This window comes from Bos indicus x Bos taurus, chromosome 25 (genome assembly GCF_003369695.1).
Source record: "Bos indicus x Bos taurus breed Angus x Brahman F1 hybrid chromosome 25, Bos_hybrid_MaternalHap_v2.0, whole genome shotgun sequence".
Classification (NCBI taxonomy): Eukaryota; Metazoa; Chordata; class Mammalia; order Artiodactyla; family Bovidae; genus Bos; species Bos indicus x Bos taurus.
In genome coordinates this window covers 3,586,160-3,613,776 of record NC_040100.1, presented here as the reverse complement: position 1 = coordinate 3,613,776, position 27,617 = coordinate 3,586,160, and the positions used below count along the sequence as shown (strand labels likewise).

At 57.2% G+C, this 27,617-nt stretch overlaps 1 protein-coding gene across 7 annotated transcripts in view; it reads left to right on the top strand.

The window, feature by feature from the left end:
• Positions 1-27,617, top strand: part of TNRC18 (trinucleotide repeat containing 18) — an 84,232-nt gene that overhangs the window by 40,335 nt on the left and 16,280 nt on the right. For 6 of the 7 annotated variants that reach the window (XM_027526987.1, XM_027526982.1, XM_027526983.1 and 3 more), the window contains 9 exons: positions 65-1,060; positions 7,479-7,654; positions 8,073-8,209; positions 8,383-8,511; positions 9,912-10,083; positions 11,554-11,914; positions 15,063-15,338; positions 19,646-19,888; positions 26,291-26,712. In XM_027526987.1, the coding sequence (XP_027382788.1) occupies positions 65-1,060; positions 7,479-7,654; positions 8,073-8,209; positions 8,383-8,511; positions 9,912-10,083; positions 11,554-11,914; positions 15,063-15,338; positions 19,646-19,888; positions 26,291-26,712 (2,912 nt within the window). The remainder of the gene's footprint in view (positions 1-64; positions 1,061-7,478; positions 7,655-8,072; positions 8,210-8,382; positions 8,512-9,911; positions 10,084-11,553; positions 11,915-15,062; positions 15,339-19,645; positions 19,889-26,290; positions 26,713-27,617) is intronic. The other variant, XM_027526986.1, reaches the window with a different exon arrangement.

Genomic DNA, 27,617 nt, shown 5'->3' with positions numbered 1-27,617 from the left:
TGACGGGGACACAGTTGTCGCACAGGGCCAGAGGGGCCCCCACTGACCTGCGTATCCTCTGCAGATATCCCAGCCCGGTACCCGTTTCAAGCTCTGCCACCGCACTATGGCAGGCCCTACCCATTCCTGCTGCAGCCCACGGCGGCTGCTGACGCCGACGGCCTGGCCCCCGACGTGCCGCTCCCAGCCGACGGGCCCGAGCGCCTGGCGCTCTCCCCTGAGGACAAGCCCCTGCGCCTGTCCCCATCCAAGGTCCCAGAGCCGCTGCGTGAGGTCCCGGACGAAGAGCCGCTGGTGGAGCGGGAGGTGAAGGCGGAGGTGGAGGACATGGACGAAGAGCCCGCCCAGCTGCCCTCACTGGAGTCCCCACTGACGCTGCCCCCCGAGGACGCCCTGGCAGCCCCGAGCCCGGCGGGAGGCCTGCTGGAGGCCCAGGCACTGAGTGCCAGCGGCCAGGGGCCGGAGGAGCCCCCCGGGTGCCCGGACTTTGCTGAAGGGGCCGAGGCACGGGTCGATTCGCCGGGCCTGACAGAGTCCTGTGCAGCCGCCCCGGACTTGGGGCCGCGGCTGACGCCAGAGCCGCTGGTGGAGGCCAAGGAGGAGCCAGTGGAGGTGCCCGTGGACATGCCCGTGGCCGTGCCTGCACCCTTGGCGGAGGTGGTGCCCGGCGAGGAGGACCTGGCCCAGACGGCCCCGAGTGAGCCCCGACCCAGCCTGGAACTGCCGGACTGTGACGTGCCCGCTGGGGAGGGCGAGTGCCCAAGACTAGAGGCCCCCGAGGCCGGCCCTGTGCCCGGCGGTACCTGCTTCCTGGAGGAGGCAGGCTCTGAGGAGTTCCTGCCCAGCCTGGAGGACCCGCTGGCCGGCATGAACGCCCTGGCGGCTGCCGCAGAGCTGCCGCAGGCCCGGCCCCTGCCCTCCCCAGGCACTGGAGCCCCGGCCCTGGAGACGCTGGAGGCCGCGCAGAGCCTCGTCCTGGAGCAGAGCTTCCTGCACGGCATCACCTTGCTAAGTGAGATCGCCGAGCTGGAGCTGGAGAAGAGGAGCCAGGAGGCAGCAGGTGAGGCTTCTGGGGGCTGCTCTCCCCTCCTTGGCCTATTTTTTAATTGTTATTTATTTTTGGCTGTGCCACCAGGCTTGTTGGGATCTCAGTTCCCCGACCAGAGCACAGAGTCCTAACCACTAGGCCACTGGGAAATTCGTGCTTTTTCCCTTCCTATAAAAAACAAAAACAAAAACATATATTTTTTAAGTGGGATTTTTAAAGTTTCAGAATCTCTAGAATATGGTTTGTTTCTCATCACTTTTTTTCCCCTTTGTGAATTAGTTTTTAAAAATTGTAAAATACACGTACCGTAAATTTTACTGCTTTAACTGTTTGGTTTTTCGGCTGTGCTAGGTTTTCATCGTGTGGGTTTCTTCCAGTTACAGCAAGCGGGAACTGCTCTCTAGTTGCAGAGCGCGGCCTTCTTGCTGCAGTGGCTTCTCTGGGTGCCGAGCACAGGGCCTGGGGCGCTTGGGCTTCAAGAGGTGCAGCTCCAGGCTCTATAGTTGTACGGGCTTAGTTACTCCGGGGCATGTGGTATCTTCCTGGATCAGGAATGGAGCCCGTGTCTCCTGCATTGGCAGGCAGATTCTTTACCACTGAGACACCAGGGAAGCCCCGCCTTAACCATTTTTAAATGTACAGGGCGGTGATATGTAGTCACATTGTCGTGCAACCAGGTTTCTTAGTGGTGAAATTTCTCCTTGTTCTGTCAGTGGTGAATTAGCGGGATGCTTTGCACTAGGAGTGACCAAGACTCACTGGCCTAGAAAACGTCGGGGAAATTTTATTGGCTTGTGGAATCACAATATGTCAGTAATGAGGTAATGTTTCAGGTATGGCTGGATCCAGGTGCTCAAACCAAGTCAAGTCATCAGGAGTTCTTTTTTCCCTCTTCCCTGTCCCTCCCTCTCATAGTTTCCCTGCTTTCTATTGGCTTCATTCAGGGTGGGTCCACTTTCCTCGTGGGGGTCACTGGTACTTCCTCCCAAGCCCAGGGGCCCATGGACTGTAGCCAGCATACACACAGAAGAGGCCACCTCTCTCCTGGTAGCTCTGGCGGAGATGCTGTGATACACTCATTGGTTGGCTGACTGTGGTTCATGCTTTTTGCAGAAGCAAAGTCTGTATCCCAGGAGATGGGATGGACTGGGCTGATCCTGCCCAGCCCTGGATGGGGGAGCAGTCACTTCCAGGATGTAGGTGTGTGTGTGTAGGTGGGTGGTTATCCTCAGAAGGAATGGAGTGCCTTCAGCAGAAAGAAAGTGTCTTCAGTGAATTCTGGGCTGGCACAAAAGCACTGATGTTCAACATAGAAATCGAAGTGCTCCAAGAAATATGTAAAGAGCCAAAGAGTCAGGCGCAGCCTTGCCAGTCTGCAGTCCAGCCAGAACACTCGCGGGGGCGGGTGGCGCTCAGCTGCGGGGAGGTCGTAAGAGTAGTTCCGGGTGTTCAGCTGTATTTCCTCTAGAACATCTTCTACTTGTTCTAGAAGTAGGAGTTTCTATAATTAAGACCGTTTTGAAGCAATGTTTTGTTACCTGCCTTTTCCACCTTGTTGTTGTTCTGTCGCTACGTTGTGTCCGATTCTTTGTCCGATTCATTGTGACTCCGTGGACTGCAGCACGCCAGGCCTCCCTGTCCATCACCAACTCCCAGAGCTTGCTCCAACTCATGTCCATCGAGCCGGTGATGTCATCCAACCATCTCATCTTCTCTTCCTTCAACCCCTTCTCCTTCTGCCTTCAATCTTTCCCAGCATCAGGGTCTTTTCCAATGAGTCAGCTCTTTGCATCAGGTGGCCGAAGTATTGGAGCTTCAGCTTCAGCATCAGTCCTTCCAGTGAATATTCAGGGTTGATTTCCTTTAGGTTGGACTGGTTTGATCTCTTTGCTGTCCAAGGGACTCTCAAGCACTCTCAAGTCTTCTCCAGCACCCCAGTTTAAAAGCATCAGTTCTTTAGCACTTAGCCTTCTTTTTCCCTTAGTATATCCTTTATTAAACATTTCAAAACTGTGCGTTCTTAAACATTTTTTTGGAACTACGCAGTTTTCTGGCCAGTGGAGGCTCCAGACTTCAGTTGACCCAATCCTCAATTGTCAGGCATTTTAATTTGCCTTCTTTTCTATAATTTTCTTCCCTTCCTTTTGCTGTTGTAAGTAATGTGATGATTACTCTTGGAGAAAAATCTTTGTCCACACCTCTGCTTTCCTAGGGGTTTGTTCCCAGGAGTGGAATTGCTGGGTCAGAACCAGATCTTTTTCGTCATCAGGGTCCAACGCCCCCTTTCCTGGAAGCTTGGACGAGTGACACGTCCTTCCCCGCAGGCGTCTGTTGTTTTGTGGGGTTTTTTCTTTTCTTGGTTGCTGTGCTCGGGCTTTTCTCCCGTTGCAGGGGGTGGGGGGCTGCTCTTTGTTGCAGCGCTCGGGCTTCTCGCTGCGGTGTCCTCTCTTGATGCCGAGAAGGAGCTCTAGGCGAACAGCCTTCAGTAATTGTGGCGCACGAGCCTAGCTGCTCTGCAGCACGTGGGATCTTCCTGGACCGGGGATTGAACCTGTGTCCCCTGCATTGGCAGGTGGATTCTTAACCACTGGATCACCAGGGGGAGTCCTGTTGTTCAAGTTCATTGTTTCTTTTCTTTCATTTAAATAGTTTAGTACAAATTTCCCACCCCCACCCCCAGAAGACAAACCTCTCTTGATCCTGCCAACTGGTGGGTTTTCAGTGGGGACCACACAGGCCAAGGGGCCTCTGGGAAGGAGAAGGCCGAGGATGGGTCACCAGGTTTGGGGGCTTCTGCCTGCTCTTGCCCGTCTTCACGCTGCTGCCTGATTCATGTATTCATTTAGCTCCTCCTGTACTCCCGGCAGTATTGTGTACCAGCAGTGAACCAGGCTCTCCACGTGCAGCCCTCAGCACTGTTGGGGTGACAAGCGGGAGGCCCAAACAGTCGGGGGGGGACAGGGCAGGGGTGGGAAGGTGGTCTCCCATAGCAGATGGCCAGGGAAGCCCCTCTCAATAGGTGGGGGAGGGAGATTCTTCAGGGGAAAGCCATGCCAGGCTCAAGGAAGAACAAATGCAAAGGCCCTGGGGTGACTGTTTGCCCCAGGGTAGAGCAAAGGTGAGGAGGCCAGGGGCGGGAGGGGAGCCCCGAGGGGAGAGTGGGTGCTGGGAAGTGGGGTCATTGTTGGGGTCAACTTTTACTCACTTGGAGTGAAATGAGAGGCCGCTGGAAGGAGGATTTGCGTTGCAGTGATAGGATCAGACCTCACTGAGGTCTCTTTGGGGGCTGTGTGGGGGCTGATGCTGGGGTGGGGAGACCCAGTAGAGGCTCCCATCTGCATCCAGGCCCAGGGTGGCGAGGGGCGCACAGGTGCGGGCAGGTGGGTTCTGGGTGGAAGTTGGAGCTGGCAGGCTTTGTGAAGGGACTGCAGTTGGGTGTGTAAGGACGAGGCTGAGGCTTTTGACCCGAGTTGCTGGAAGAGAAGAAAGGTTTCTGAAGTGGGGAAGCAGTGGGAGGGGCGCATTCAGGGGGAGCCCAGTGGCCGGCGTGGACACGGATGCTCCTGGTGGTGCCCTGCAGTGCCCTCGGCACTCTGCAGTGCAGGTCTGCTGGCCTGAGCGTGGGCTCTGTGATCCCGGGGTGGGGGCCGGCGTCGGGCTGGAGCAGGTGCTTGGAGGCGCCGGCGTGCAGGGGAGGGCCTGGGGGCCCTTTGCCTCCAACGGTCATGGACGGACCCTAAGCATCAGTGCCCTGCCAAGGGCCCACAGGCCTGGGCCGCGAGTGGTCCAGGGCTCCAGCTTGCCCCGCGGCCCCATCACTTCCTGGCGCCACTGGCCCCCCCGCTTCCCCACTCCTGCCCCACGCAGCCACCTGTGGGCAGCAAGCACGGGTGTCCCAAGGCGAGCAGCCGTCCTTCCCGCCCTCCGGCACCGTAGTCTCTGTGATGGACGCCTGGTCCCGTGGAGGTTCCAGTGAGTGTTGGCCTGGTTCCCAGGTCACCTCTGTGTTGGTACAGCCGCAGGGCTGGGGTATTAGCTCGGGCTGCTGTAATAAACATACAAGCGCGGTGGGGCGGGGGGCAGGGGGACGAGTCTTGAGTAACAAGAGTATGTGTTCTCATGACTCGAGAGGCTGGGCGTTCTAGATCCAGGTGTCAGCAGGGTTGGGTTGGTTCCTCCTGAGGCATCTCTCCTCCGCAGACCTGTGGACAGCCACCTTTTCCCTGTGGAATTCTTCCACGTGTGTCTGTGTAGCCAAACGTCCCCTTTTATGATGATGCAGTCTTGCTGGATCAGACATCGCCCACCCTGACACCCTCGTGTTAACTTGTCCCCTCTTGAAAGGCTCTGCCTTCCGAGCTGTGACGGTGTTAGGGCTTTCCATGTGGACTTGGGGGCACGCAGCTGCTGCCCTCTGGCCACCAGGCTCCCCTCTGTGTCCTGGGGACCCCAGCGAGGCTGGTGCATTGGAGAGTGAAGCAGGTGATGGAGTCACTGTGTGATCTCCTCTGATGAAGCAGCTCTCCCCTGCCTTACCCAGCGACTGAGAAGCTTACGGCTCGGAGGACCTCGAAGGGACTGGGGTGGGGTGTGTCACCTGGGGCGTGGGCCACGTGCTTCAGTCTAGTGCCAGCGCTTGAGGCTGGTGGGGTTCACTGCTTTGAGGCCTCAGTGTCTGTCCCAAAGACACAGAAGACCAGAAGCAGGGGCTCTCACCTCAGCACGGGTGACGTGTGGTTGTGACTCGAGGGGAGCACTGCTGACACCTGGTGGTGAAGGCGAGGACGCCTCTCAGTGTCCCAGGATGATGCCCAAGAGCCGCCCTGCAGCAGAGACTCGAGCCATGGCCATGTGAATGGCGCCTGGGGTCAGAAGCCCTGATCTGGGCGATACACTTGTTAAGGTTGAAGTTAGGGAGTTCTGCACGTTGGTTGTAAGCAATATACTTTTCCGGCACTTCCCGGGTGGTCCAGTGGCTTAGACTCCGCGCTCCCAATGCAGGGGGACTGCGTTTGATTCCTGGACAGGGAAGTAGATCCCATGTGCCCCGACTAAGAGCTGGCATGCCACAACTAAAAGTTCTGCATGCCACAAGGAAGATGGAAGGTTCTGCGTGCCACAACTAAGACCCAGTGCAGCTAAGTTAATAAATACTTTTAAAAGCTCTCTCTTTTAAAAAGAGAACATACTTTTCCCCTCAGATACACACAGACCGTTCTCAAAAATTGATCATGTTACATCACAAAGGAAACATCAGTTGGAAAATGAAAACTCATGTTATTTTGGTAGAAAGACTGTGGAAAAATAGGTTCTCAGGTACCACCGTTGAGATCCTGAGTTGCTGCAGCGTTTCTGAAGGGCAGTCGGAATATTCATGAGAGATAAACGCACACACCTTGATCATGTTAATTGCACAGACAGGAATTTTCCGGAGACAGTGCCTGTCTGTTCACTACAAAAAAAAAAAAAAAAAAATCTGGAGCCACCTGAATGCCATCAGCAGGGGATTGTTTAGGTAAATTAAAGCTTATTGATCCGAGAGAAAACTAGGCTGCTGTTACTCAGTTTCGCTGCATAAAATTGCTGATATTCTAGTGGTTCTGACTTACAGAAATGGCACTTTCTGTTCGGGTTCAAGCTATAGCATGCATGCGTATTTTTGTGCTAATGGGAAAACACGTTGAGTAGCAACGAGCAGAGGGTGATGTGGTGTGTATTGATGGGTGCCGATTTCTGCTTGTGAAACTTGAGGACTTCCCTGGTGGCTCAGATGGTAAAGCGTCTCTCTACAATGTGGGAGACCCAGGTTCAATCCCTGGGTCGGGAAGATCCCCTGGAGAAGGAAATGGCAATCCACTCCAGTACTATTGCCTGGGAAATCCCATGGACAGAAGAGCCTGGTAGGCTACAGTCCATGGGGGTCGCAGAGTCGGACATGACTGAGCAACTTCACTTTCACTTTCTGCTTGTGAAGGATGCCTGGGTGTTACCCATGTTTGAATGTGTGTAAAAGTTTCTGGAACCACCTACCACGCAGTGTCTGCAGAGGCATCCTCTGGGAGGGGCCTGGTGGTGGGAGGAAGAAGTCTTGTGTTTCATGACACTTCTTTGCTTGGTTTGTGGTTTTTATCATGTGCACATGTGACTTTCGCAATTTACAGAACTTATCATGGGGTTATTTTTTTTCTGATGGTGAAAACCACGCATAGTCCTTGTGGAAGATTTTCAGGACAGATAAGCAGAAAGAGAGTTGCCTTGTTAGGGCGTGGCTCTGCCGTTCTCTGGTGACCGCCTGCGCGTCTGAGTGGACGTGCTGTGAAGGACAGGACCCTGGCCTGTGTCCTCTTCCCAGGTAGGGATCTGAGGAGGGTCGCCGAGGTGCTCGTGAGCCCGGCCCCCAGAGCGTGGGCTCACTTGCCTCCTCCCGCAGGTGCAGAGCGGGGCCCGCCCGTGCGGCCCTCGCTGGAGAGCCTCCTGGCGGCCAGCAGCCACGTGCTGAAGGAGGTGCTGGACGGCCCCTTCGTGGATCCGCTCAAGAACCTGCGGCTTCCACGTGAGCTGAACCCCAACAAGAAGTACAGCTGGATGCAGAAGAAGGATGAGCGGGTGAGGCGTCCCGGGCGTGGCTTGGGGGAGCGGGCTGGGCGGAGGACGGGGTGTGCCCAGAGAGGCCGCCTGGCCTGGGCCTTGGCAGGCTGCACGCTTGGGGGAACCTGTTGCACTCCCAGCTTCCACCACCACCTTGTGGGGTGGTCCCCGGCGAGTTGTCTCCTCTTCCCTGGCCTCAGTGTACCACATGATCACGTGTCAAGGGTGTGTCCCGTGGGCAACAGCTTGGGGGCTCAAAGAGAGCAGATGTGCGTGTGACAGATGCCAGCCCTGCCCGAGAGGCACTTGCGGGCCACCTCAGCCTGGACACGGCCCTGCAGGGTTGGCTTTCCAGTCCCTGGCGTGCACACGGGGAGTCTCGGTGAGGGTGGCGTCCCTGCTGTGAGACCCCGCACTCACCCGCCACTCCCCGCAGATGTATGCCATGAAGTCCTCCCTGGAGAGCATGGACGCTATGGAGCTGGACTTCCGGATGCGGCTGGCAGAGGTGCAGCGCCAGTATAAGGAGAAGCAGCGTGAGCTGGTGAAGCTGCAGCGGCGCCGCGATTCCGAGTGAGTGCGACCCGCCGCCCGCGGCCGGGCTCTGTAGGCGCCGCGCTCAGGAGGTCCGCCGTGCAGGCCGCCAGGTGTGCGTGGCCCCGAGTGACGTGTGCGCTCCGTGCGCCCCCTTCTCCGCGCCCCACCCCACCCCCGGGTTCACAGCCCAGCGTGTGATTCTCTTTAAGGGACAGGCGCGAGGAACCCCATAGAAGCTTGGCACGCAGAGGCCCTGGCAGGCCGCGGAAACGGACCCACGCCCTGAGCGCCCTGTCGCCCCCCCGCAAGAGAGGGAAGAGCCGCATCCATAGCGGAAAGTAAGGCTGGCCCCTCGGTGGGTCGGGGACTGGCACAGAGCTCGGAGGGGAGGCGCGCGGGCCCGTGCGGGGCCTGTGTTGGCGCCAGGGACCTGGCGTCCCTCAGGCTCTGACCCGCCGGGATCGGCAGCTCGCGGGCAGCACGGCGCGCTGCCCTGGGCCAGCCAGGAGGGCGAGCGTGGAGTGGACAGGCACACCCACCCCAGCCAGCAAGTCGAGTGTCACCCCAGTCAGGCCTGTCTTCCTGCCGCACCGGCGTCTTCTGCGGCTAGGGCCTGCTTCCCTCTGTAATGGGCGGCGTCACTCCCGGGCTCCTGGTGCGTTGTGCCCGGGGTGCTCCCTGTGTCCGGGGCCTCCGCCTCCACGCATGCTGGGGAGAGGCTCCTTGGAGCCACGTGTGGCCGGAGCGAGAGCACTCCCTCTGGGTTAGCTGTGGATAGAGGAACGCTGCTGAGGTTTCCCCGGGCCTCCGGAGCACGCCTTGGCCTGGGCCAGCAGGGCAGGCGGCCAGCAGGGCGTGGGTGAGGAAGCAGAGGGGCCACAGGGTACCTTCACAGCCGCAGGAGAGGCCGTGGGTCTTCTCAGGAGAAGACAGCCCCAAGAGCCCCCCTGTCTTGCATCTAAGCTTGGATGTCCCTGACTGACCAGAGGATGCAGAGAGAAATACCCTGTTACCAGCCACAGGCGGGTGGGGAAAGCCGCTCCTGGAGGAGCGAGCAGAGGCTGGGGCTGCCCGCGCGTGGAGCCGCGGGGGGTGGGTGCGCCTCCTGCCGAGCCCAGGCCTGCTGCCTTGTGACCTTGGGCCAGGCGTTCGCTCTTGTAGGTGAGCGCCTTCCTCCGTGAAGAGCAGTGTGTGGAACCAAGTGTTGTTTTGTGGTTAAAATACAGACACGGAGTGAGACGCACGGTAGAGACCTGGTAAAAGTTACTTCTGTCTTATTAGTACTTGTGAGGCTTTAGCGTGAAGCGGGCCACCGGGACCCTGGCCTGACTGTTCGGGCACAGCACAGCGAGGCGCTCCTTCACAGCAGCTCTTGATCGTAACCCCCGCCCCATCGTGGTGGATGTCTGTGGCATTTCTGGTCCGTGTTCTTGGCGTGCTTGGGTACGGAGGTCTCTGACCATGACGAGATGTGTGTGTGTGTACGTGAAGGAGCACAAGAGAGAAAGGGGCCGGCAGACACTGCTTTCGAGAAGTTCTTTTTTCCCCCATTAAACGCTCATTCTGCCTCCTTCACAAGTGTCCCAGAGTCCTGGCACCACAGTGCTTCAGACTCGTCAGTCTGCCGTCAGTCTGTGCTTCAGCATCCAGAGCCCACCCTTCAGGGCCATGAGGGCGGACCCCCGGCCCGTGCATGCTGCCTGCCGGGCTGCTGACCGGTTCCATGTCTGGGTTTCAGGCTGAGCGGCAAGCCCCTGCTGACCTCAGACGACTACGAGCTGGGAGCGGGGATGAGGAAGAGACACAAGGGGCCTGAGGAGGACCACGACGCCCTCGGCGGAGCCGGGAAAGCCCGGGGGAGGAACCAGCCTTGGGACGAGCACGAAACCTCGTCAGACTTGATGAGTCAGGTTGGTCGCCCCATCTCTCAGGTGTGCTGTTGGCTTGGGGCACAGGGTCTGGCAGGGCTGCCGGGGCTCACACCCCCCCTTTGCGGGTCTCCTGGCCCTGTTGCACACACACTTTGGGAGTACACTCAACTGTGGAATCACTATGGATAAAATGGAATAGTAACCTGGGCGCAAACGCTTTTGTTGGGGGTGGTTGCCTTAGTGCCAGAGCCACTCCTCCAGTCTTGGTCATTGTGCAGAGCAGGGGAGGTCAGAGAGCTGGCAAAGGAACACAGCCCCAGGTGGAGCTGAGGCTGAAAGCTCGTCCTCTGTGTGTGCTCCGTGACCCTCTGCTGAAGCGCAGAGGAGAGACTGCGAGTTCCTAACCCGATAGTGCAATTACTCAGTTGTTTCACGGTATAATTATTTAATGAGCGGCTTCACCATTCTGGAGTTTGAAGAAACAAGGGCTTGATGCCATTGTAATTTCCTCTGGGAACTCTCCTGAGGTAAAGGGGCGAGCGCCAACGCCTTGAGTTTTCTTGTTTCTGCAGAGCATTGAAATCACCCACTTGAAGGCCCTCATCACTGAATACTAACATACCTTGTTGTCCCTCCCAGAAAAACCCTGTGGGAGGGGGCTGTTACGGTTGACTCGGGCGTCAGAGAGAAGGACCTACATAGGGGAGAGTGGGTCCGTGGGGAGGGGAAGAGAGCCAGTTTGTAGTTTGTACGTCAGCATCCTTTGTACTCTCAAACCGTGAAGGGCACTCTTGTTGTCTAATTGACACTATCCCAACTTTTTCTCTCCTTATGAAATGTTACCTGATTAGAGAGAAAATAGCAATGAGATGTTCAAATGAGGGCCATTGAAGCTGCATGTTTCAACAGCAAATGACTCCAGCTGATGGGAGACGCGCAAGCAGGAATTTATCTGTGAAATCTCTAATCATTCTTTCTGCTTCAGGCGTCCAAGGCACACTCAAGGCATTTTCTTGGCAGCTTCAGCCCATTTAGCTGGATGGCCTGGTTTAGGCTGGGAGGCCATCTTCATCACCTGCTTTAGGCAGCTGAGATAAGCAGATCAGCTGTGCTGTGAACTGGGTTTTCCATCTTCAGGTTCATCCCTCCTCCCTTAATCCAGCTACCTTCTCCCCCTTGGCTCCCTGGCAGCACTGTTTTAGGCGCTCCCCACTAGGAAGCACAGCACAGCCAGCCAGTGGCGAAGAGAACTGTAACCACATTAAGAGCTCTTTAATAAGTGCTTCAGGTGCCTTTTCTCAGTTCATCTGCAGCACAGCCCAGTGCTGCCTGTGCGTAATCACCCCCATTTTACAGGGTAGAGGAACTGAGGCTAAGAGGAATTCAGCAACATGTTAGAAAGCCACGGAGGCAGGGAGGAGGAGCCCGGGTTCGTCTGAGCTCATGCGCTGAGACCCACTGTGGGTGTCAAATGTCTTAACCCCACGACTTCCCAACTTCCCTTTCCAGCTAAAGATTAAGAAGAAGAAGATGGCTAGCGACCAGGAGCAGTTGGCAAGCAAGCTAGACAAAGCCCTCTCCCTCACAAAGCAGGACAAGTTGAAGTCGCCCTTCAAGTTCTCAGATGGTTCTGGGGGAAAATCAAAAGCGAGCGGGGGCTGTGGCAGGTACTTGACGCCCTACGACAGCCTGCTGGGCAAGGACAGGAAGGCGCTGGCCAAAGGCCTCAGCCTGTCTCTGAAAGCCTCGCGAGAAGGTAAACACAAAAGGGCCGCCAAAGCCAGGAAGATGGAGGTGGGGTTCAAGGCCAGAGGCCAGCCCAAGTCGACCCACTCCCCCTTCGCCTCGGAAGTGAGCAGTTACTCCTACAGTAAGTAGTGGGCCGCGCCGCGTCAGGGCTGTTCTTCCTCCCTTTCCTTCCTTTCTTCCTCTTTTGGCCTCGAAAGCTCCATGGCCTCTGGTGATGGTCTCTTTTTCCGCTTTGGCGCCGGTACCAGGCCGGAAACGGAGGTGGTTGTGATGAATGGGCACTGTTGTTTGGGCGGCCACCTGTGATTGGTGGGTACTCGTGATTGGCGGGCGGGTGGGAGCGGAAGTCCGCCAGCCCTCCCGTACCCGCCTTCCGTTGGTCCGCGCTAAGGCCATCGGTGTGGAGGCCTTGTGCTACAGAGTTGGCGGTTGCTCAGCCTAGAGCGGCCGCTCGTGAAAACCATAGAGCTGACCGGGCCGCTCCCGCCCTCAGGCGGCTGCCAGTCCTCCAGCTCAGTGTTAGTGAGGAAGGCGTCTATGGAGCACACACCAGGGCGGCCTTTCTTGTCTTTGCGACGGCCCTCCACGTGGTTACCCGGTTTGTTTCCGAGGATAGATGCTGAGGCAGGGCCCAGCCCGTCAGATTGAGCGGCGCTGGATGGCCCGTCACGATGGGCGCTGCCTATTTGCAGCCGCATGCGGCTTTCGGGCCCCTGAAACGTAGCAGCTGTGGCACTGAGGGACCGAGTGTACGCGGAGCCTGCGGCCTCGCGCTTCTTGTCTGGGAACTGGGGGAGCGTGGGCTTCCGGAGCCCGGACGGCCTTGTCCTCACCCCCACCCCCGACACCCTTCCGCTGGCCCAGAGCCCGCCGCTTGGCACCTAATAGGTGCTCGGTAAGTACCTGGGCGGAACGTGTGATGCCAGGATGGCTGCCCAGGGCTGGGGTCGTCGCAGCAAGGCCGGGGAGGGGCTGTTTGCCTCCAGGCATCTGTCCGCGGGTTTCTTCGAGGGGGACCCGAGGCTGCGACTTGGGTAGAAAGCTTTCTCCTTAGTGACTGCGTGCGTCTGTATGACTGGGCCTTTCATCGGCTCTGTCTACTTCATGGGGTCGGGGGCGAGGGTGATGACTGTTAAGGGCAAGAAATGGTGTGTGTTCTTAAGGAAAGAAAGTCTCTATAGAGTTAAGATACCATGGCCTGCCCCCGAGTGCTGTCCAGAGCCCTAAGTGAGCTGGCTGGGTGGGTGAACAGCTGGGAGAAGGCATCTGGCGTGAGATGAAGCTGCTGCTGTTGTCTTTGGATTTTAACGTTCCTGGTTTTGGTTGTCCTGGGTCTCCAGCCTTGATGCTCATGGGTGGGGGGGCGAGGATCTACTTTTGTGTCTTATGTCCCCTGGGTGGGATCAGTGGCCGAAACACCTCAGATTCAGATGGGTGTGAGCTGAGCGGCACTGCCCAGGCCCCTGGCTGCCTCGTGCCAGTTCTAGAGACTTGTAGTTCCGAAGGAGAAGGGAAGGGCTTTCCTTTGCTTGTTCTGGAATATCACAGAGAGAGCAGGGATTGCTTTTCCTTTGATCTTTCAGTGGATGTGGCCTAGCTGGTGTTGGAAGGATCCTCTGCTCTCCCCCTCTTACAGGGGATGAGGTGGGGTTCAGGCTAGAGTCCAGAGAGAAGCTGAGGTCTTTGCAGGGGGGAGGGGGGCTCTAAGCTGCCAATCCACTGCGGCAGATGTGTGTAGGCACGCAAAGCAGTGTTCAGATTGCTCATCTCTGTTGCGCTCTTGTCTAAAACTGCACTGTTCAGTTGAGAGAAGTGGGTTAATGCTGCCACAGGTTGGTCAAAAGGCCTGTCTGCAGTTAGCTGGTGGCTATGATGTGAGAGTGGAGAGAGTGGCTGGCTGTGGAGAGAGTGCATCTCTTCTATTTTTCGCATTAGTCTTTTTGTCTTCCCTGTAAATGCCTGCATGCAGGGTCATGAAGAAGTCGAGGTGTTTCCTAGCCTTGAGATGCTGTATCAGGAGGAGAGAACGTCGCCCTCCTGCATTTTCACTGTGGGTTGTAGGGATCCGGTGGCTTGCTTGGGTTCTGGTGGGAAGCCAAGTTGGTCCTTGTCACGCACGGACTTGTCCAGCCTGGCAAGTGGCTTCAAGAAGGACAGGATGAAGCACACAGGAGGGAGAGCTGTGGCTATGGGACAGGCAGAGGCGTGTCCTCGTCCCACCCAGAGTTGCCAGACTATCCTGCAGTTGGGTGTTGAGTGGAAAGCATAGATGTTGGAGGAGGCAGCCAGAGAACCCCTGCCCCCCAGCATATGCGCGTGCGCACACGTGCACACACATACACACACACTCTCTCTCTCCCTCCTTCTCTTGGACTCGGGGAGGGCAGCTGTGTTGGTTAACGTCTTTGGGACGGATTTGACGAGATGAAGGGATTACAGCCTTTGGCTGCAGAGCCTTTCCGTCCTATGGAATCTCGCTCACCAGCCTCGCGTGTAGAACAGACCAAAGTGGTGTGAGTCTGCCTGGGGAGGGATTGGAAGGGGCCAGAGCTGTGCCCACTTGACAGCTCCCTCCCCAAAGCCTCAAGCAGCTCCAAGGCTGGAGACGTGTGGGAGGCCAGAACCAGCATGCTGGTCCCCCCTCTCAGATAGGAAAAGAAACGGGGTAGGGCTGGGAGCTGCAGTGTCATTCGTCAGATGCCGCTGTGCTGACTGCCGAGCAGGAAGCTGGGTTGTGAGTCTTTACACGCTTGCCCCGAATACCACTGCGAGCTGGTGTTTTGGGAAAGAGGGGCTTTACCTGAGTCTTCCCTTCTTAGGCTGCTTCCCTCCCCACGAGGAGCCCATGGGCTGGCTGCAGTCCTGTGGGGTGGACTGGACTCGGCAGTGACCTCCCTGCGCAGGGCAGAGACCTTCCTGAGAGTGGGGCTTCCACCTCCTGCAGGGCCAGGAAAGACTGTTCGCCCTGTGGCCGTGTGGTGGGTGGTGCTGGCAGCAGCGGCCCAGCCAGGGCCTGGGTCCAAACCATGCAAGATGGGTTGTGTGGGGCCTGCGGCTCAGAGGCCTCCCAGGTGAGAGATGAGGCCCGGATGGGGAAGAGCGTGCCAGGTGGTGGAACTCTGCCGAGTCCACGGCCGGTGGGCGTTTGGACCTCGGTTCTGGCGCGTGGCAGAGTGTCCTCAAAGGTGCCGAGGCTGATGGAAGAGACCCTAGCCCCTTCCTTCCCTGGCTCTGTGACTTATCTTTATTAAAAACTACTTTGACTGCAGATACGGATTCAGAGGAAGAGGAGGAATTCCTGAAGGACGAGTGGGCTGCCCAGGGCCCCTCCAGCTCCAAACTGACACCTTCCCTCTTGTGCGGCATGGTGGCGAAGAATAGCAAGCCAGCCGGTGGCCCCAAGCTGACCAGGAGGGGCCTGGCAGGCGCCCGGACTCTGAAGCCCAAGCCGGCCGCCGGCAGGAAGCAGCCGTTTTGTTTGCTGCTTCAAGAGGTCGAGCCCCGTTCCTCCTTCAGCGATTCCTCGGAGGACTCGTTTGACCAAGGTTACTAGCTCCAAACACAAAATAACCTTCCATGTTTCCTATCGAGCGAGTGAGTGCGAGAGCGAGAGCGGAGCGCGAGCGCAGGGAGGGCGGCCGGGAGCCGCCGGGATGGCCCGGCCAGGGCGGCCGTCCAGTTCTTGGCAGCGTAGCCTGCTGTATCAGCCTGGGTCCTTTAATTTTTGTTTTTATTTGTACCTGTATCATTGTGATAATACCATTGGCTGGCTCTTTTGGAGCTTCTATATGGACTGTTTTTAGTCTTCCTCCCCTTCTCCCACCTCCGCCCGCCTGCCCCTCCCCTCGTCTTCCCGTCCCTGGACTGCAGGCCTGGGTGGGTCCTCCTGGCGTGGCCATGGCCTCGGAGGCCTCCCAGGGGACGTTTTGTAAATGGAATTCTGTCGTGTGGGCGTGTGACTTGATGTTTGTACCGCAATTTTGGTAATACCAAGCTTTATTAAACATACCGAGTTCATTTTTAACTAAACCCGTGTGCCTTGTCTCTCTTGCTGTGTCCTGACTGGACCATTAGGTTGCCGCTTCCCTCATTTGTTCCCCCCTCCCCTCCTCCCCACCCCACCCTCACCCCCACCCCACCCCACCCTACCCCAAAAGGGGTAGAAGGAGTAACGCAGTCTGCGCTCTCTCTATTATTCAAATATCCCTGGTAGCTGTTGGCATGCCTTTCATTTTCCAGGTTTAAAGTCAACTGCTTTCACCTCAAGCTTCATCTTTTTTTTTTTTAAGCTGCTTGTTTGTCTTTTGTTTTCTTAAAGCTGTTTATGCAACAGTGGTTAAAAAACTTGCAAACGCTCATTTTCTAACACGTTGCTGTTTTGGAGGGCATGTAGGCAGTGCAGGATCACGACCACTCTGCATCCCCGAGCTCTGTTGTGAAATGCAAAGGCTTCATTGCCTTGTGGGGCAGAGCTCAGAGGAGTCCAGGAGTCCCAGGCTGGTCTGCCCCCGGCCTCACTTAGGCAGACAGGGTTGGTTTCGGCGACCCCTGTGAGCTCCCTGGTAGACTGACTGGTCCCAGTCTTCCAGGACCTCCACTCCCAGATGTCCTGAGGTGGGGGTGAGGCTTTCCAACCCTGGTTTAGGGTTTGCTTCAGGGCAGACCCCTTTCAGGGACCCCAGAGCTGGTGGGGGGATCGCAGAATCCTGGGGGGTCTGAGCCTGACTGGGAGGCGTTTGGATGATCAGGAGAGGATGGAGCCGGTGCCTCGGGGCTCAGGCTCCCCGTGCGGCCGCCACACCTGATTGAGCACAGCCTGGGCCGCTAGGTCTCCCGCCGGCCTCGTCTTGTAAGGCCTTTGTGGACACGTCTGGCTGGTTCCTCATTCCCCTCTCGCCTCCCCGGGGCTGGGTCCCCATGCCTCCTCCCCCTCAGAGGCCAGAGTTCCAGCTTCCAAGGTTTGGAGCTCCCACCCTAGCCCAGACCCCACAGAAGAAGCAGGCAGCATCCCAGATCTCGTAGCCACGGGCCCACCCACCAGGGCCAGACCCAGCAGCAGACAAAGCCCGTGCAGGGGGCAGGCGGGTCTTCGCTGCACCCAGACCGTTGGTCAGGTCTCGAAAGGGATATTTGGGTAATAGGGCCTTCCTGATGCCTGATACTAAAACACCTAACTGGCTTGGCTTTTCTGGTGTGTCTGCTTTCTCCCCCCAGCAGCTTGGCCATACCTTCACCCTTGACCCCTCCCCATGACGCTTTGAATGTCTGTTTTGGTCTCTCGCATTTGCTCTCACGCTGCACTCTGGACGCACAGCGAAGGCTGGGAGTAGGGCAGACGCGCAGCGGGTCACTGAGCTTGGGTGCGAGCCGGGCTCGTTGCTCCGTAGGTAGGCACAACCCCTTTCTCTGTGTCCCCTCTGCACCCCCCACCCCTCGGGGTTTGCCCCCATCGGCTATGGCAGCAGCGGATCGCTTTGGCATTTACGGATCGGGTTTTGAAAAACCAAGTGACAAGAGCCAACCCCCACATATTGAGCCAACAGGTTTTTTTTTTTCCTCTGGGAAAAAAAAAAAGTTTTTCTGCATTTCCTCAGGTTTCTTTGTTGGGACTTTTTCCTCCCCTTGCCCTTGGCAAGCTCTGTCGCCTCAGGTGTGGACAACTCCCGAGTGGCTTCCGTGGTCCCGAGACACCTTCCCTCTCTCAGCTTCCCCTACCCCCTTGGGCTCTGGCCTGAGCGGACTGGCCACCCTGGGAGGAAGCCAGGGCCGGCCCACAGGCTTGCGGGAGCAGGAGATAGGGAAGGGTCTCAGGAGACCAGGGTGACCCAGTCAGCATTTCTTTTGTGGGAGACACGCCCTTTATTTTGGCCTTTTGCTTCCCAAACATTCTTCCATCTCGTGGTGCCGGGTTCAGGCTACTCCTGGCTTTCTGGGATCCAATGCAGACAGACGTCCCGGACATCCAGAAACCCAGAGCCAGACCAGGAACCCTGGGTGGGAGAGAGAGCCGGAGTCTCCACACCTGAGCAGCCCCACGCCCACCCCCAGCCCAGCCAGCCCCCTGCCCGCCACCCTGCTCAGACTGGCCAAGCCCCAGGGTGGAGGGGGGCCTGCCCGAAGCGGGGGACCCAGGCGCTGCCAGAAGTCTGCCTACACTTAGCCTGCTTTGCCGCTGTGGCCCACTGGGCGGAGACAGAACCATGTGGCGTCCGCAATGTGAATGGATCGCAAGTGTGCACGGCCTGCCTGCCGCCTGCCCGCCCCGCCGGCCTCCATCCCGCTGCCCCCATCGCTCAGGGAGCCGGGTCTCCGTCCGCTCACCCTCCTAACAGCCCTCCTCTCTGCCTCCTTCCTTTCTCAGCCCCTTCTGGGCCTCCCTCAAGCTCTCATCCGCCTCCCTCACCGAGGGCTCCCTCGGCTGGGACAGGCGGACCAGACCCCCCCCGCCCCTCCCCCACCCCTCGTCCTCCCTGGCACCCCCGAGGCCGCCTTTTTGGGCCGCTCACTGCAGTGCAGCAAGCAGGCGGCTGGGGGGCGTTGGCAGGAGAATGTGGAGTTGGCCACCGTCTAGGGCTCGTCCGCCCCTGGACCCAGACTCCCGGTCCCCAGACATTGCAGAGAGGCAGTAGCTCATAGTCCTCCTTCCTCTTCTTGGCGAGTCCCCTCCAGGCTCCCAGTGCCCTTGGGCAGACGGGCACCTCCTTGGTCACAGCGCCTTGCGGGCAGACTGGCCGGATGCCCTCCCACCCACTGGCCTGGTGGGGTCAGCTGAGCTGTCTCCCCAGAAAGGCGGGGAAGCTGGCCTGTACCTCCAGGCCATCTCTCTTTCTGGCGGAGGACTTAATTCACGTGCACGGAAGGTCACCTTCCCTGGTGCGACCTCCAGCCCCACTGCCCTCCCTGCCTTTGTGCCAATGGTCCGAGCTGGGCCAGTTCTTGGGGAGAAGCACCTTTCCGTCTCACCACCCAGCGAGGTGGGCTGGGGCTCTCCAAGAGTCTTTTTCCCACTAGGCCGTGGGTGGTGAGTCGCCAGCCCCGTGTTCAAGTCCCACTCTGCCGCCTAAGCACCTGACCGTGTGGAGCAGAGTGGGCCGACGAGCCCGGCCACTCCCTTCCTGGCCCCTGGAGGTGTAGCCGGCTGTGGCTCCCTTGGCTGAGCCAAGCTGAGATTCTCACAGATAAGGAAACAGCAGCTCAGAGAGGACTGTGGATTTGCCCCAGGCTTCCCCAAGGTGCTGGGCCTCAGCTGTGGACCCCAGAGCCTGTAGAGCATTACCATCATGGGAGCCCCTGACCCACTCCGAGATGAGACAGAACTCCACCTTCTGCTGCCAGCCAACCCCCAGGCCTCCCACGGGCGAGACTGCCCCCTGTCCGCCCCCACATACTCTGGGGCCAGCGCCCGGCCTGCGCCCGCAGGGTCCTCCCGCCCCCTGCCACCCGCCCTGCCCTCACCTCCCTCCTCCTCCTCCCGCCTCCTCCCCCAGCTTTCACGTGTGTGTTGGGTTGTGTGCGCGCGTGTGTGCGTGTGAGACCGTGGAGAGCGCTGTCTCCAGTCCTCGTCCGTGTGTCCGTCCCCTGCCCACAGCACAGGTGCATGTTGGTGCTCCCCTGCAGAAACATTTGCCTCCCAAAGCCGCCGCCCACCTCTGGGCTGCCAGGTTGCCCAGGTCTTGGGCTCGCTTTGACGGCTGGGGGCGGCAGGGGGTGGGAGGCGTGTGGGCTGGTGAGTCCGGAGCCAGGCTGGGGCCGCGGCCCCCCCTCGCTGGCGCTGTGGCGGCGTTGGGGGCGGCGGGGGGCGGCGCCGGCCCGGGCCAAGGCTCTGACTCGTGCCCTGTTTTCTGCACGCCAGATGAGAGCTCCGAGGAGGAGGACGAGGACGATGAGCCGGAGGAGGATGAGGCTGCTGGCGGCTATAGGCTGGGCGCCCGGGAGCGGGCCCTGTCACCAGGCCTGGAGGAGAGCGGGCTGGGCCTGCTGGCGCGCTTTGCTGCTAGCGCCCTGCCCAGCCCCACTGTGGGGCCATCCCTGTCCGTGGTGCAGCTGGAGGCCAAGCAGAAGGCCCGCAAGAAGGAGGAGCGGCAGAGCCTGATGGGTGAGTCCCGGCGGTGGGCTGTGTGGCGGCGGGTCCCACTGCCCGGCCTGCAGGAGGGGCTCAAGAGAAGGACGGGAACTCCAGGGCTGGGCCAGGCCTGGGTGGACGGCCCTGGTGATGGGGGCCTCCCTGGCCTCCCACTCCCTGGGGAGGGGTCTCCAGAGCTGTGCCCTGACCTTCACTGGCGATGCTCCCAGCAAACAGGACCTCAGGCGCCCAGAGGCAGCTCTGGGGTCTGCAGAGGCCTCGGATCTGCACGCTGGGGGCTGTGGGAGCCCACCGGAGGCCCCTGGCCCAGCCCAGGGGTAAGGGAGACCGCTGCAGGTTGGCGACACCCAGGCTGAGCCAGGAGAGAAAAATGGGAGCTGGCTAAGGCGATGTAGGAGAAGTCGAGGCGCACGTGGCAAGAACAGGCCGCACGAAGGTCTGGAAGAAGGGGAAGCTCTTCACACTTAGGGCAGTAGGTGGGGCTGGTTTATTCAGTGAGATGCGTTGGCCCAGACAGGGCAGATTTCGTGGGCCTGGGGTTGCAACCCAGCGGAGGTCATTAGTGCGGGTGACCAGGTGCCGGCTTACCGTCTCACTGCCCGGCTGGGCAGACAAAGGCAGCAGGCACCAACCCTCGGGCAGGAGGCCTAGCCGTATCCTGGCCCTGCGTCCCTCCTTTCTGCGTCTCCAGTCGTATCTCTGTCTTCTTGGGACAGACAGACACCTTGGGACCGTCTCCTGGGCTCACTCCCATTCTCACGGGGCCACTTTCCCCGCGTGGACCCAGCTCACCTTCACCGGGGGTTAGTGTTTGGGCTGTCAGCTCCCTTTGCCCTTTTCTGAGCCTCGGTGGTACACATGAGGCCCTCCTGGCAGGGGCTGGAGCATGGGAAATGGGCCCTGCTTGCCACCCTGCCACCCCGACCCCCTGGCCTCCCGCAGCTGCCCGGACTTCATGCACCCCAGAGCGCATTCCCAGTGGCCCGCACCACCTCCAGAGACCACGTCTGTTCAGGGCTGGATGGCCCAGTGCTTTCTGTGCTGAGAAACGTTCCACTGTCAGGACGGACCACAGTTGGTTTCTTCATTCACCTGCTCAAGGCCCCAAAGGACGTCTGGGTGGCACCGTGGTTCTGGCAGTTTTCACTGAAGCTTCTCTAGACTTCTGTGTGCAGGTTTTTGTCTGGACCTGTTTTCAGCTCCTTTGGGTAAATACCAAGGAGTGTGATCACTAGATTATATGCATATGTTAAGATCACGCTTTGTTTTTTAAGAAACTGCCAGACTGTCTTTCGAAGTTAACCACCGTTTTGCAGTCCCGCCAGCAGTGAATGGGAGTTGCTGCTGCTCAGCACCCTCACCAGCGTTTGGTGTTAGTGTTTTGGATTCTGGACGTTCTCGTTGTTTTAATTTGCATTTTTCCTAATGATACGCTGTGGAGCATCTTTTCATATGCTTATTATTTGCTATTTGCATATCTTCTTTGGTAAAGTGTTTGTTAAGGTTTTTGTCCCATTCTTAAATTGGGTTATTTAATTTAAATCTTAATACTGAGTTTTAAGGGTTCCTTTTGTATTTCAGATAACAGTCAGATGTGTCTTTTGCAGACATTTTCTCCTGGGTCTCATCTTTTCATTCTCTTGGCAGTGCCTTTCACAAAGCAGAAAATTTTAATTTTACTGAAGTCCAGCTTATCAGTTCTTTTTTTTTTTTTTTTAATGGATCCTGCCTTTGGTTTTGTATCTAAAAATTTACCGCCATACCAAAGGCCATCTAGATTTTCTCCTACATCATCGTCTAGAAATCCTGTATTTTTGCAGTTCTAAGTTTAGGCCTGTGGTCCAGCGTGAATTAACTTTCGTGAAGGGTGTAAGGTCTGCGTCCAGGTTCTGGTTTTTTTTTGCACGTGGCTGTCCACTGGCTCCAGCACCGTGTTGAGAAGATTCTGTCTTTTCCATCGTATTGCCTTTTCTCCTTTGTCAGACGTCACCGGACAGTTTGATGGCAGTCTCTTTCTGGGCTCTCTCTGCTGTCCCATTGACCTGTTTGTCTATTCTTTTGCCAATATCTCCCTGTCTTGATTACTCTACCTTCACAGTAAGTCTTGAAATGAGTTACCTTCAGCCCTCTGACTTGGTTCTTATCTTTAAATGTTGAGTTAGCTGTTGTGGGCCTTTTGCCTCAATATACAAACTTTAGAATTGGTGTCTACAAAATAACTCGCTGCATTTCTTACTGGGTTTATTACATTGAATCCATAGATCAATTTGGAAAGAAATGACACTTTGACAGTATCAGTTCTTCCTGTTGGCAATGGACTAGCTTTGATTTCTTTTATCAGATTTTTTTTTAATAGTTTTCCTCATTTGGATCTTTTACATATTTTGTTAAATTTAGCTTCCTTCATTTTGGGGATCGCTAGTGTAAGTAATACCGTCTTTTAAGTTTCAGATTCCCACTTGTTCATTGCTGGTATATGGGAAAGATCCTTATCCACTGTGCCACCAGGGAAGGCCTTTAGGATGCTATTGTAAATGGAATTCTGTTCATTTTTGCAGTGCTTGCTGCTAATGTATAGAAATGTAACTGATTTTTGTAAATTGATCTTATATCTTACATCCTTGCTAAACTCATTTGTTCTAATAATTTTTTTAAAGTAGATTCCTTAGGATTTTCTATATATAAGATCAGTTCAGTTCAGTGCAGTCGCTCAGTCGTGTCCGACTCTTTGCGACCCCATGAACCGCAGCACGCCAGGCCTCCCTGTGCATCACCATCCCTGTCCGTCATCCGGGAGTTCACTGAGACTCACGTCCATCGAGTCAGTGATGCCATCCAGCCATCTCATCCTCTGTTGTCCCCTTCTCCTCCTGCCCCCAATCCCCCCCAGCATGAGTCTTTTCCAGTGAGTCAACTCTTTGCATGAGATGGCCAAAGTACTGGAGTTTCATGCCATCTACAAATAGAGGTAGTTTTATGTTTTCCTTTCCAATGTATAGTCCCTTTATTTTCCTTGCCTAATTGCTCTGGCTAGGATCTTGCGTTCAATACTGAGCAGAAGTGCTGAGAATAGATATCTTTGTTTTTTTTTTTTCCTGTCCTCCCTGCTCCATAGATATCTTTGTGAGAAAGCTTTCATACTTTTTTCTATTAAGTATGATGTGGTTGTTTAGTTGCTAAGTCATGTCCAACTCTTTACGACCCCATAGACTGTAGCCTGCCAGGCTCCTCTGACCATGGAATTTCCCAAACAAGAATAGTGGAGTGGGTTCCCGCTTCCTTCTCCAGGGTATCTTCCTGACCCAGGATCTCTTCCATGAACCCAAGTCCCCTGCTTGGCAGGTGGATTCTTTACCACTGAGCCACCTGGGAACCCCAAATATAATGTTAACAGTGGTTTTTTTTCTTCATTTGTCAGGTTAAGGAAGTTTCCTTCTGTTTCTCATTTGTTGAGTGGTTTTATCACAAAGGGGTACTGGATTTTGTCAGTTGCTTTTTCTGTGTCTGTTGATGTGCTGTTCATGTGGTTTTAATGTTTTATCCTATTAATATGGTGTATTATATTGATTTTGTAAAGAGTGTCCAAGCAGCCTTGCCTGCCTGGCCTGTGTCTCACGGGGTCACGGTGTATAATCTTGCCTGTGCGTTTCTGCGTTGCATTTACGTCTGTTTATAGTTATGTTTTCTTGATGGATCGATCATTTTATCATTGTGAAACGTCCTTCTTCTTTCTTGATTTCTGTCTTCAAACCTATTTTGTCTGATAATAGTAGAGACATACCTCACAGATCATGTGGGTTTAATTCCAGACCAACGCAATGTTGCATTTACCCAATATTGCAGTAAAGTGAGCCACACAAATGTTTTGGTTTCCCAATGCATATAAAAGTTGTGTTTATACCATGCTGCTGCTGCTAAGTCACTTCAGTCGTGTCCGACTCTATGTGACCCCATAGACGGCAGCCACCAGGCTCCCCCATCCCTGGGATTCTCCAGGCAAGAACACTGAAGTGGGTTGCCATTTCCTTCTGCAATGCAGGAAAGTGAAAAGTGAAAGTGAAGTCGCCCGGTCGTGTCTGACTCTTAGCGACCCCATGGACTGCAGCCTACCAGGCTCCTCCATCCATGGGATTTTCCAGGCAAGAGTACTGGAGTGGGGTGCCATTGCCTTCTCTGGTTTATACCATATTATAGTCCTAAAGATGCAGTAGCATTATATCTTAAGAAAAAAAGCACCTACCTCAGTTAAAAAATATTTTATTGCTAAAAATCGACAACCATCTTCTGAGCCTTCAGTGAGTTGTAGTAGTAACATCAAAGATCACTGCTCACAGATATAACAAGCATGGTATCATATAATGATAATGAAGAAAGTTGAAATCTTGTGAGAATTACCAAAATGGGACACAGAGGCATAGAGGGAGCAAACGCTCTTGGAAGACGATCGCCCACAGACGTGCTCGACGCAGGGTTGCCACCGATCTCGAGTTGGTAAAAGGTGCAGTTTCACAATGAAGTGAGGCCTGTCTATACAGCCACTGCAGCTCAACTTTGGTTACTCTTCGCATTGTATGTCTCTCTTAATCCCCTGACGTTCAGCCTATTTTTGTCTTATTCTCTTCTCTACTATTTTTTGTCTGTTTTCTGGGCCTGTTCCTTTTTCCTCCTTTCTGCCTGTTTTTTTGGGGAGGAGGAGACGTTTCACTGGACGCTGGTTGGGAATCAAGGCTGGGGGTTCTGCTGCCTGCTCCGGCCTGTCCGCAGTGAGGCTGCGGCAAGACGCTTCCGTCTCCGCGGGCCTCGTGCTTGTCCCCACGGCGGGGCCTGCCGAGGCCGTGTCCTCTGTTCCCGGCACTGCTTGTGCTGCCCCAAAGGCTCTTAACTGTTATCTTCCTACCCGATCTTGCGGTGAGCAGGAGGCCCCAGCCCCTGCTCTCCAGGCGAGGGTCCAGTCCCGCCCGCCGCCCTGCCCGCGCCGGCTCCCTGTGCGGTGCGCCTGCAGCGGTCTGTGTGCATCCTGGATTGCAGGTGGCTTTCTGCAAGGGACCTGTCATCAGGTGGGGTCTCAGTCCCTCATACCCAGAAGCAGAGCTCACAGACCAAGAGTGTTTTATGGCCTGCACCCTAATCAGCCAAGAAAGCCCCAGCTGTCTCCCCTGCAGCAGGAAGTCTGTTAACAAAAGATGAATTAATAAGATCATCATTCTTTGCAAGTGGTTCCTTCTCCTGGAGTGTGGCCCCTCCCCTGGCCCTGCCCTTGCCACCGAGGCTGCATCTGTTGGGGTGATGGGTCTCAGCCTCCCGCAAGAGCCTTTGTGGCCAGGCTGCTGGCTGCCCAAGGGTCAGTAGGCCTGAGGTTCAGCCCTGGCTTCTCGGCTGACCTGGGGCAAGTCCTTCGCTGGAGCGGTCAGCCCAGGACTGTCACAGACATCTCGTCCCTGGGGTCTGCCTGGAGGAGGCAGGCCCCTCTTCATTGCCCTGATGGGGAGAAGCACCACTCACCCCCATTTAGAGTCTTCTCCTGGCCACCAGCTCTGGGCCAAGCTTTGCGCTGTACCACTCTGGGGGCTCCAGGAGAAAGTGGGGATCTACTTCTGGGGGTGGAGCACGCCAAGATAGACAAACACAGACGGGACCTCTGCAGTGTGCCGTGTACCTGTGGTGAGGAGGGGTGGCCCGAGGACTCCCCAGGGCGCGGAGTGGGTCTTCTCAGAAAGGAGGCTGCAGTCATCCAGGTGGAGGGCAGGGAGAGATGGTGGTGTGGGCAGAGGGGCCAGAAGGAGCGAAGACCGGGGGGCTTACAAGGACAGAGGACAACGGATGTTGGGGAGAGGTTGTGCGTTCAAGGAGCCCAGGAGCTGGGCGGAAGCTGGGGGCTGCCCTGCAGCAGAGGGAAGTGGCCCCCTGGCTGTGGGGAGGGGCTGGGCCCCAGATCTGTGTGGATTCTGGGGAATCCTGTCCTCTTGAAAGGGGACTGGGTGTCTAGGACCCCCAGTTTTGAGAGGCAAGGCCGTGCTGGGGCTTGGGGATTTTGTGTGGACTTTCCCGCCTACCTCCCTTAGAGCTGCTGCCCGTGCAGGTGTGGGGCTCTCCCCGGCTCACCCTCCCAGGGCTCCTGGATGCTCGAGGAGGCCCAGGAAGAGCCGGGAAGCTCACACGTGGCCAGGCAGGAGATGCCACATTCCCAGACAGTGCTTTGGGGCAAAGGGTCTGGAGCAGAGTCTGGGCAGCCTGGGGTGATTCGGGATGGGAGTGGGCCACAGTCCTTCGGATCTTCGGCCTCAGGATCCTCCCTGGAAGCGGCGGAAGCCTCCCTGGGTGGCCTCGTCCCTGCAGCAGGGGTGGGGTGGCCAGGGTGGGAAGTGGGGGCCGCAGAGCGCCCCGTCCACAGCCGCCCCCCTCACCTGCACGCAGGCACGGAGTTCGAGTACACCGACTCAGAGAGCGAGGTCAAGGTGCGGAAGCGGTCACCCGCCGGCCTGCTGCGGCCCAAGAAGGGGCTGGGGGAGCCAGGTCCAGCCCTGGCTGCGCCTGGTGCGCGCACCCCTGGCCCCAGCAGCCCCGACAAGGCCAAGCTGGCGGCCGAGAAGGGGCGTAAGGCCCGCAAGTCGCGGGGCCCCAAGGAGCCGGGCCCGGAGGCGGGGCCCGAGGCCAGCGACGACGACCTGTGGACGCGGCGGCGCAGCGAGCGGATCTTCCTGCATGACGCCTCGGCGCCCCCCGCGCCCAGCAGTGCCGCGCCCACCGCCGCCAAGCCTGGCCGCTGCGCCAAGGCCGGCCTGCCCAGCCCGCGCAAGGACGCCGGCCGCGCCAGGGACAGGAAGGACCCCAGGAAGGTAGGCCTGGGACGGGGAGGCCGGGCGCCCGGGGGGCAGCGCGATGCTGAGACCTCCGTTGGTGGTGGGCACTCCTCTGGGTGCCCCTCGACGGGCGTCTTTGGTGAGGACACCCGGCAGCTGGGCCAGTAAGTGCCGTCGTGTGAAGCGTGGTCTCAGGCGGTGTTCCAAGGCCTCTATGGGAACTGTCGCATGCTCCAGGGCAGTGACTGCTGTCAGTGGCAAAGGCTCACCCCAAAGGAAAACCTCATTTCTGGAGAAGTTAGTGAAAATAGAGCTGGGATTTTTTTTTTCCCCACCCGAGGGAACACCTCCCTTTTGAGAACTCTGTGAGAAGTCTGTATTGATGGGGCCTGCTGCCTTTCCAGCTGCACTCATACCGTACAGCCAGCTCACAACATGGGTCTCTGGCTCAGGCCCCTCTGCCCTGCGTCCCCCACACCACAGTGTCATTCTCGAGAAAGCCACCCAAAGAGACGGAACTCGGCGTCGGCTGGTAGGGGAAGGGGCTGCGTTTGGGTGGCATCTGCAGGGACCCCTTATTCGTGACCCCTCACGGCCGAAGCCACCTCGGGTTTTTCTGGAGAGAAGATGCTGGAATAATGCATGATGATGACCGTACTGGGGGATCCGCGGTGGGGGCCCGGCATGTCCTAATCGCTCTACCATGGATGCTGCATGTGCTGGTGGGGGGACGCTTATGTCTTCTGCTGAAACACTCTGACTCCAACTCCCCTGAGCTGGCACAGACCCCACAGGTGGAGCCCTCACCCCCGAGGCTGGGCACAAGTCCCAGGTGGTCAGTTGTGCTCTTTGCCCAGCTGGCTGTAAATCAAGGATTTTCATGACTCCACCCCCGCCCCCCACTCAGGTCAATAATTCCCCAAAATGACAACTTGGGAAGA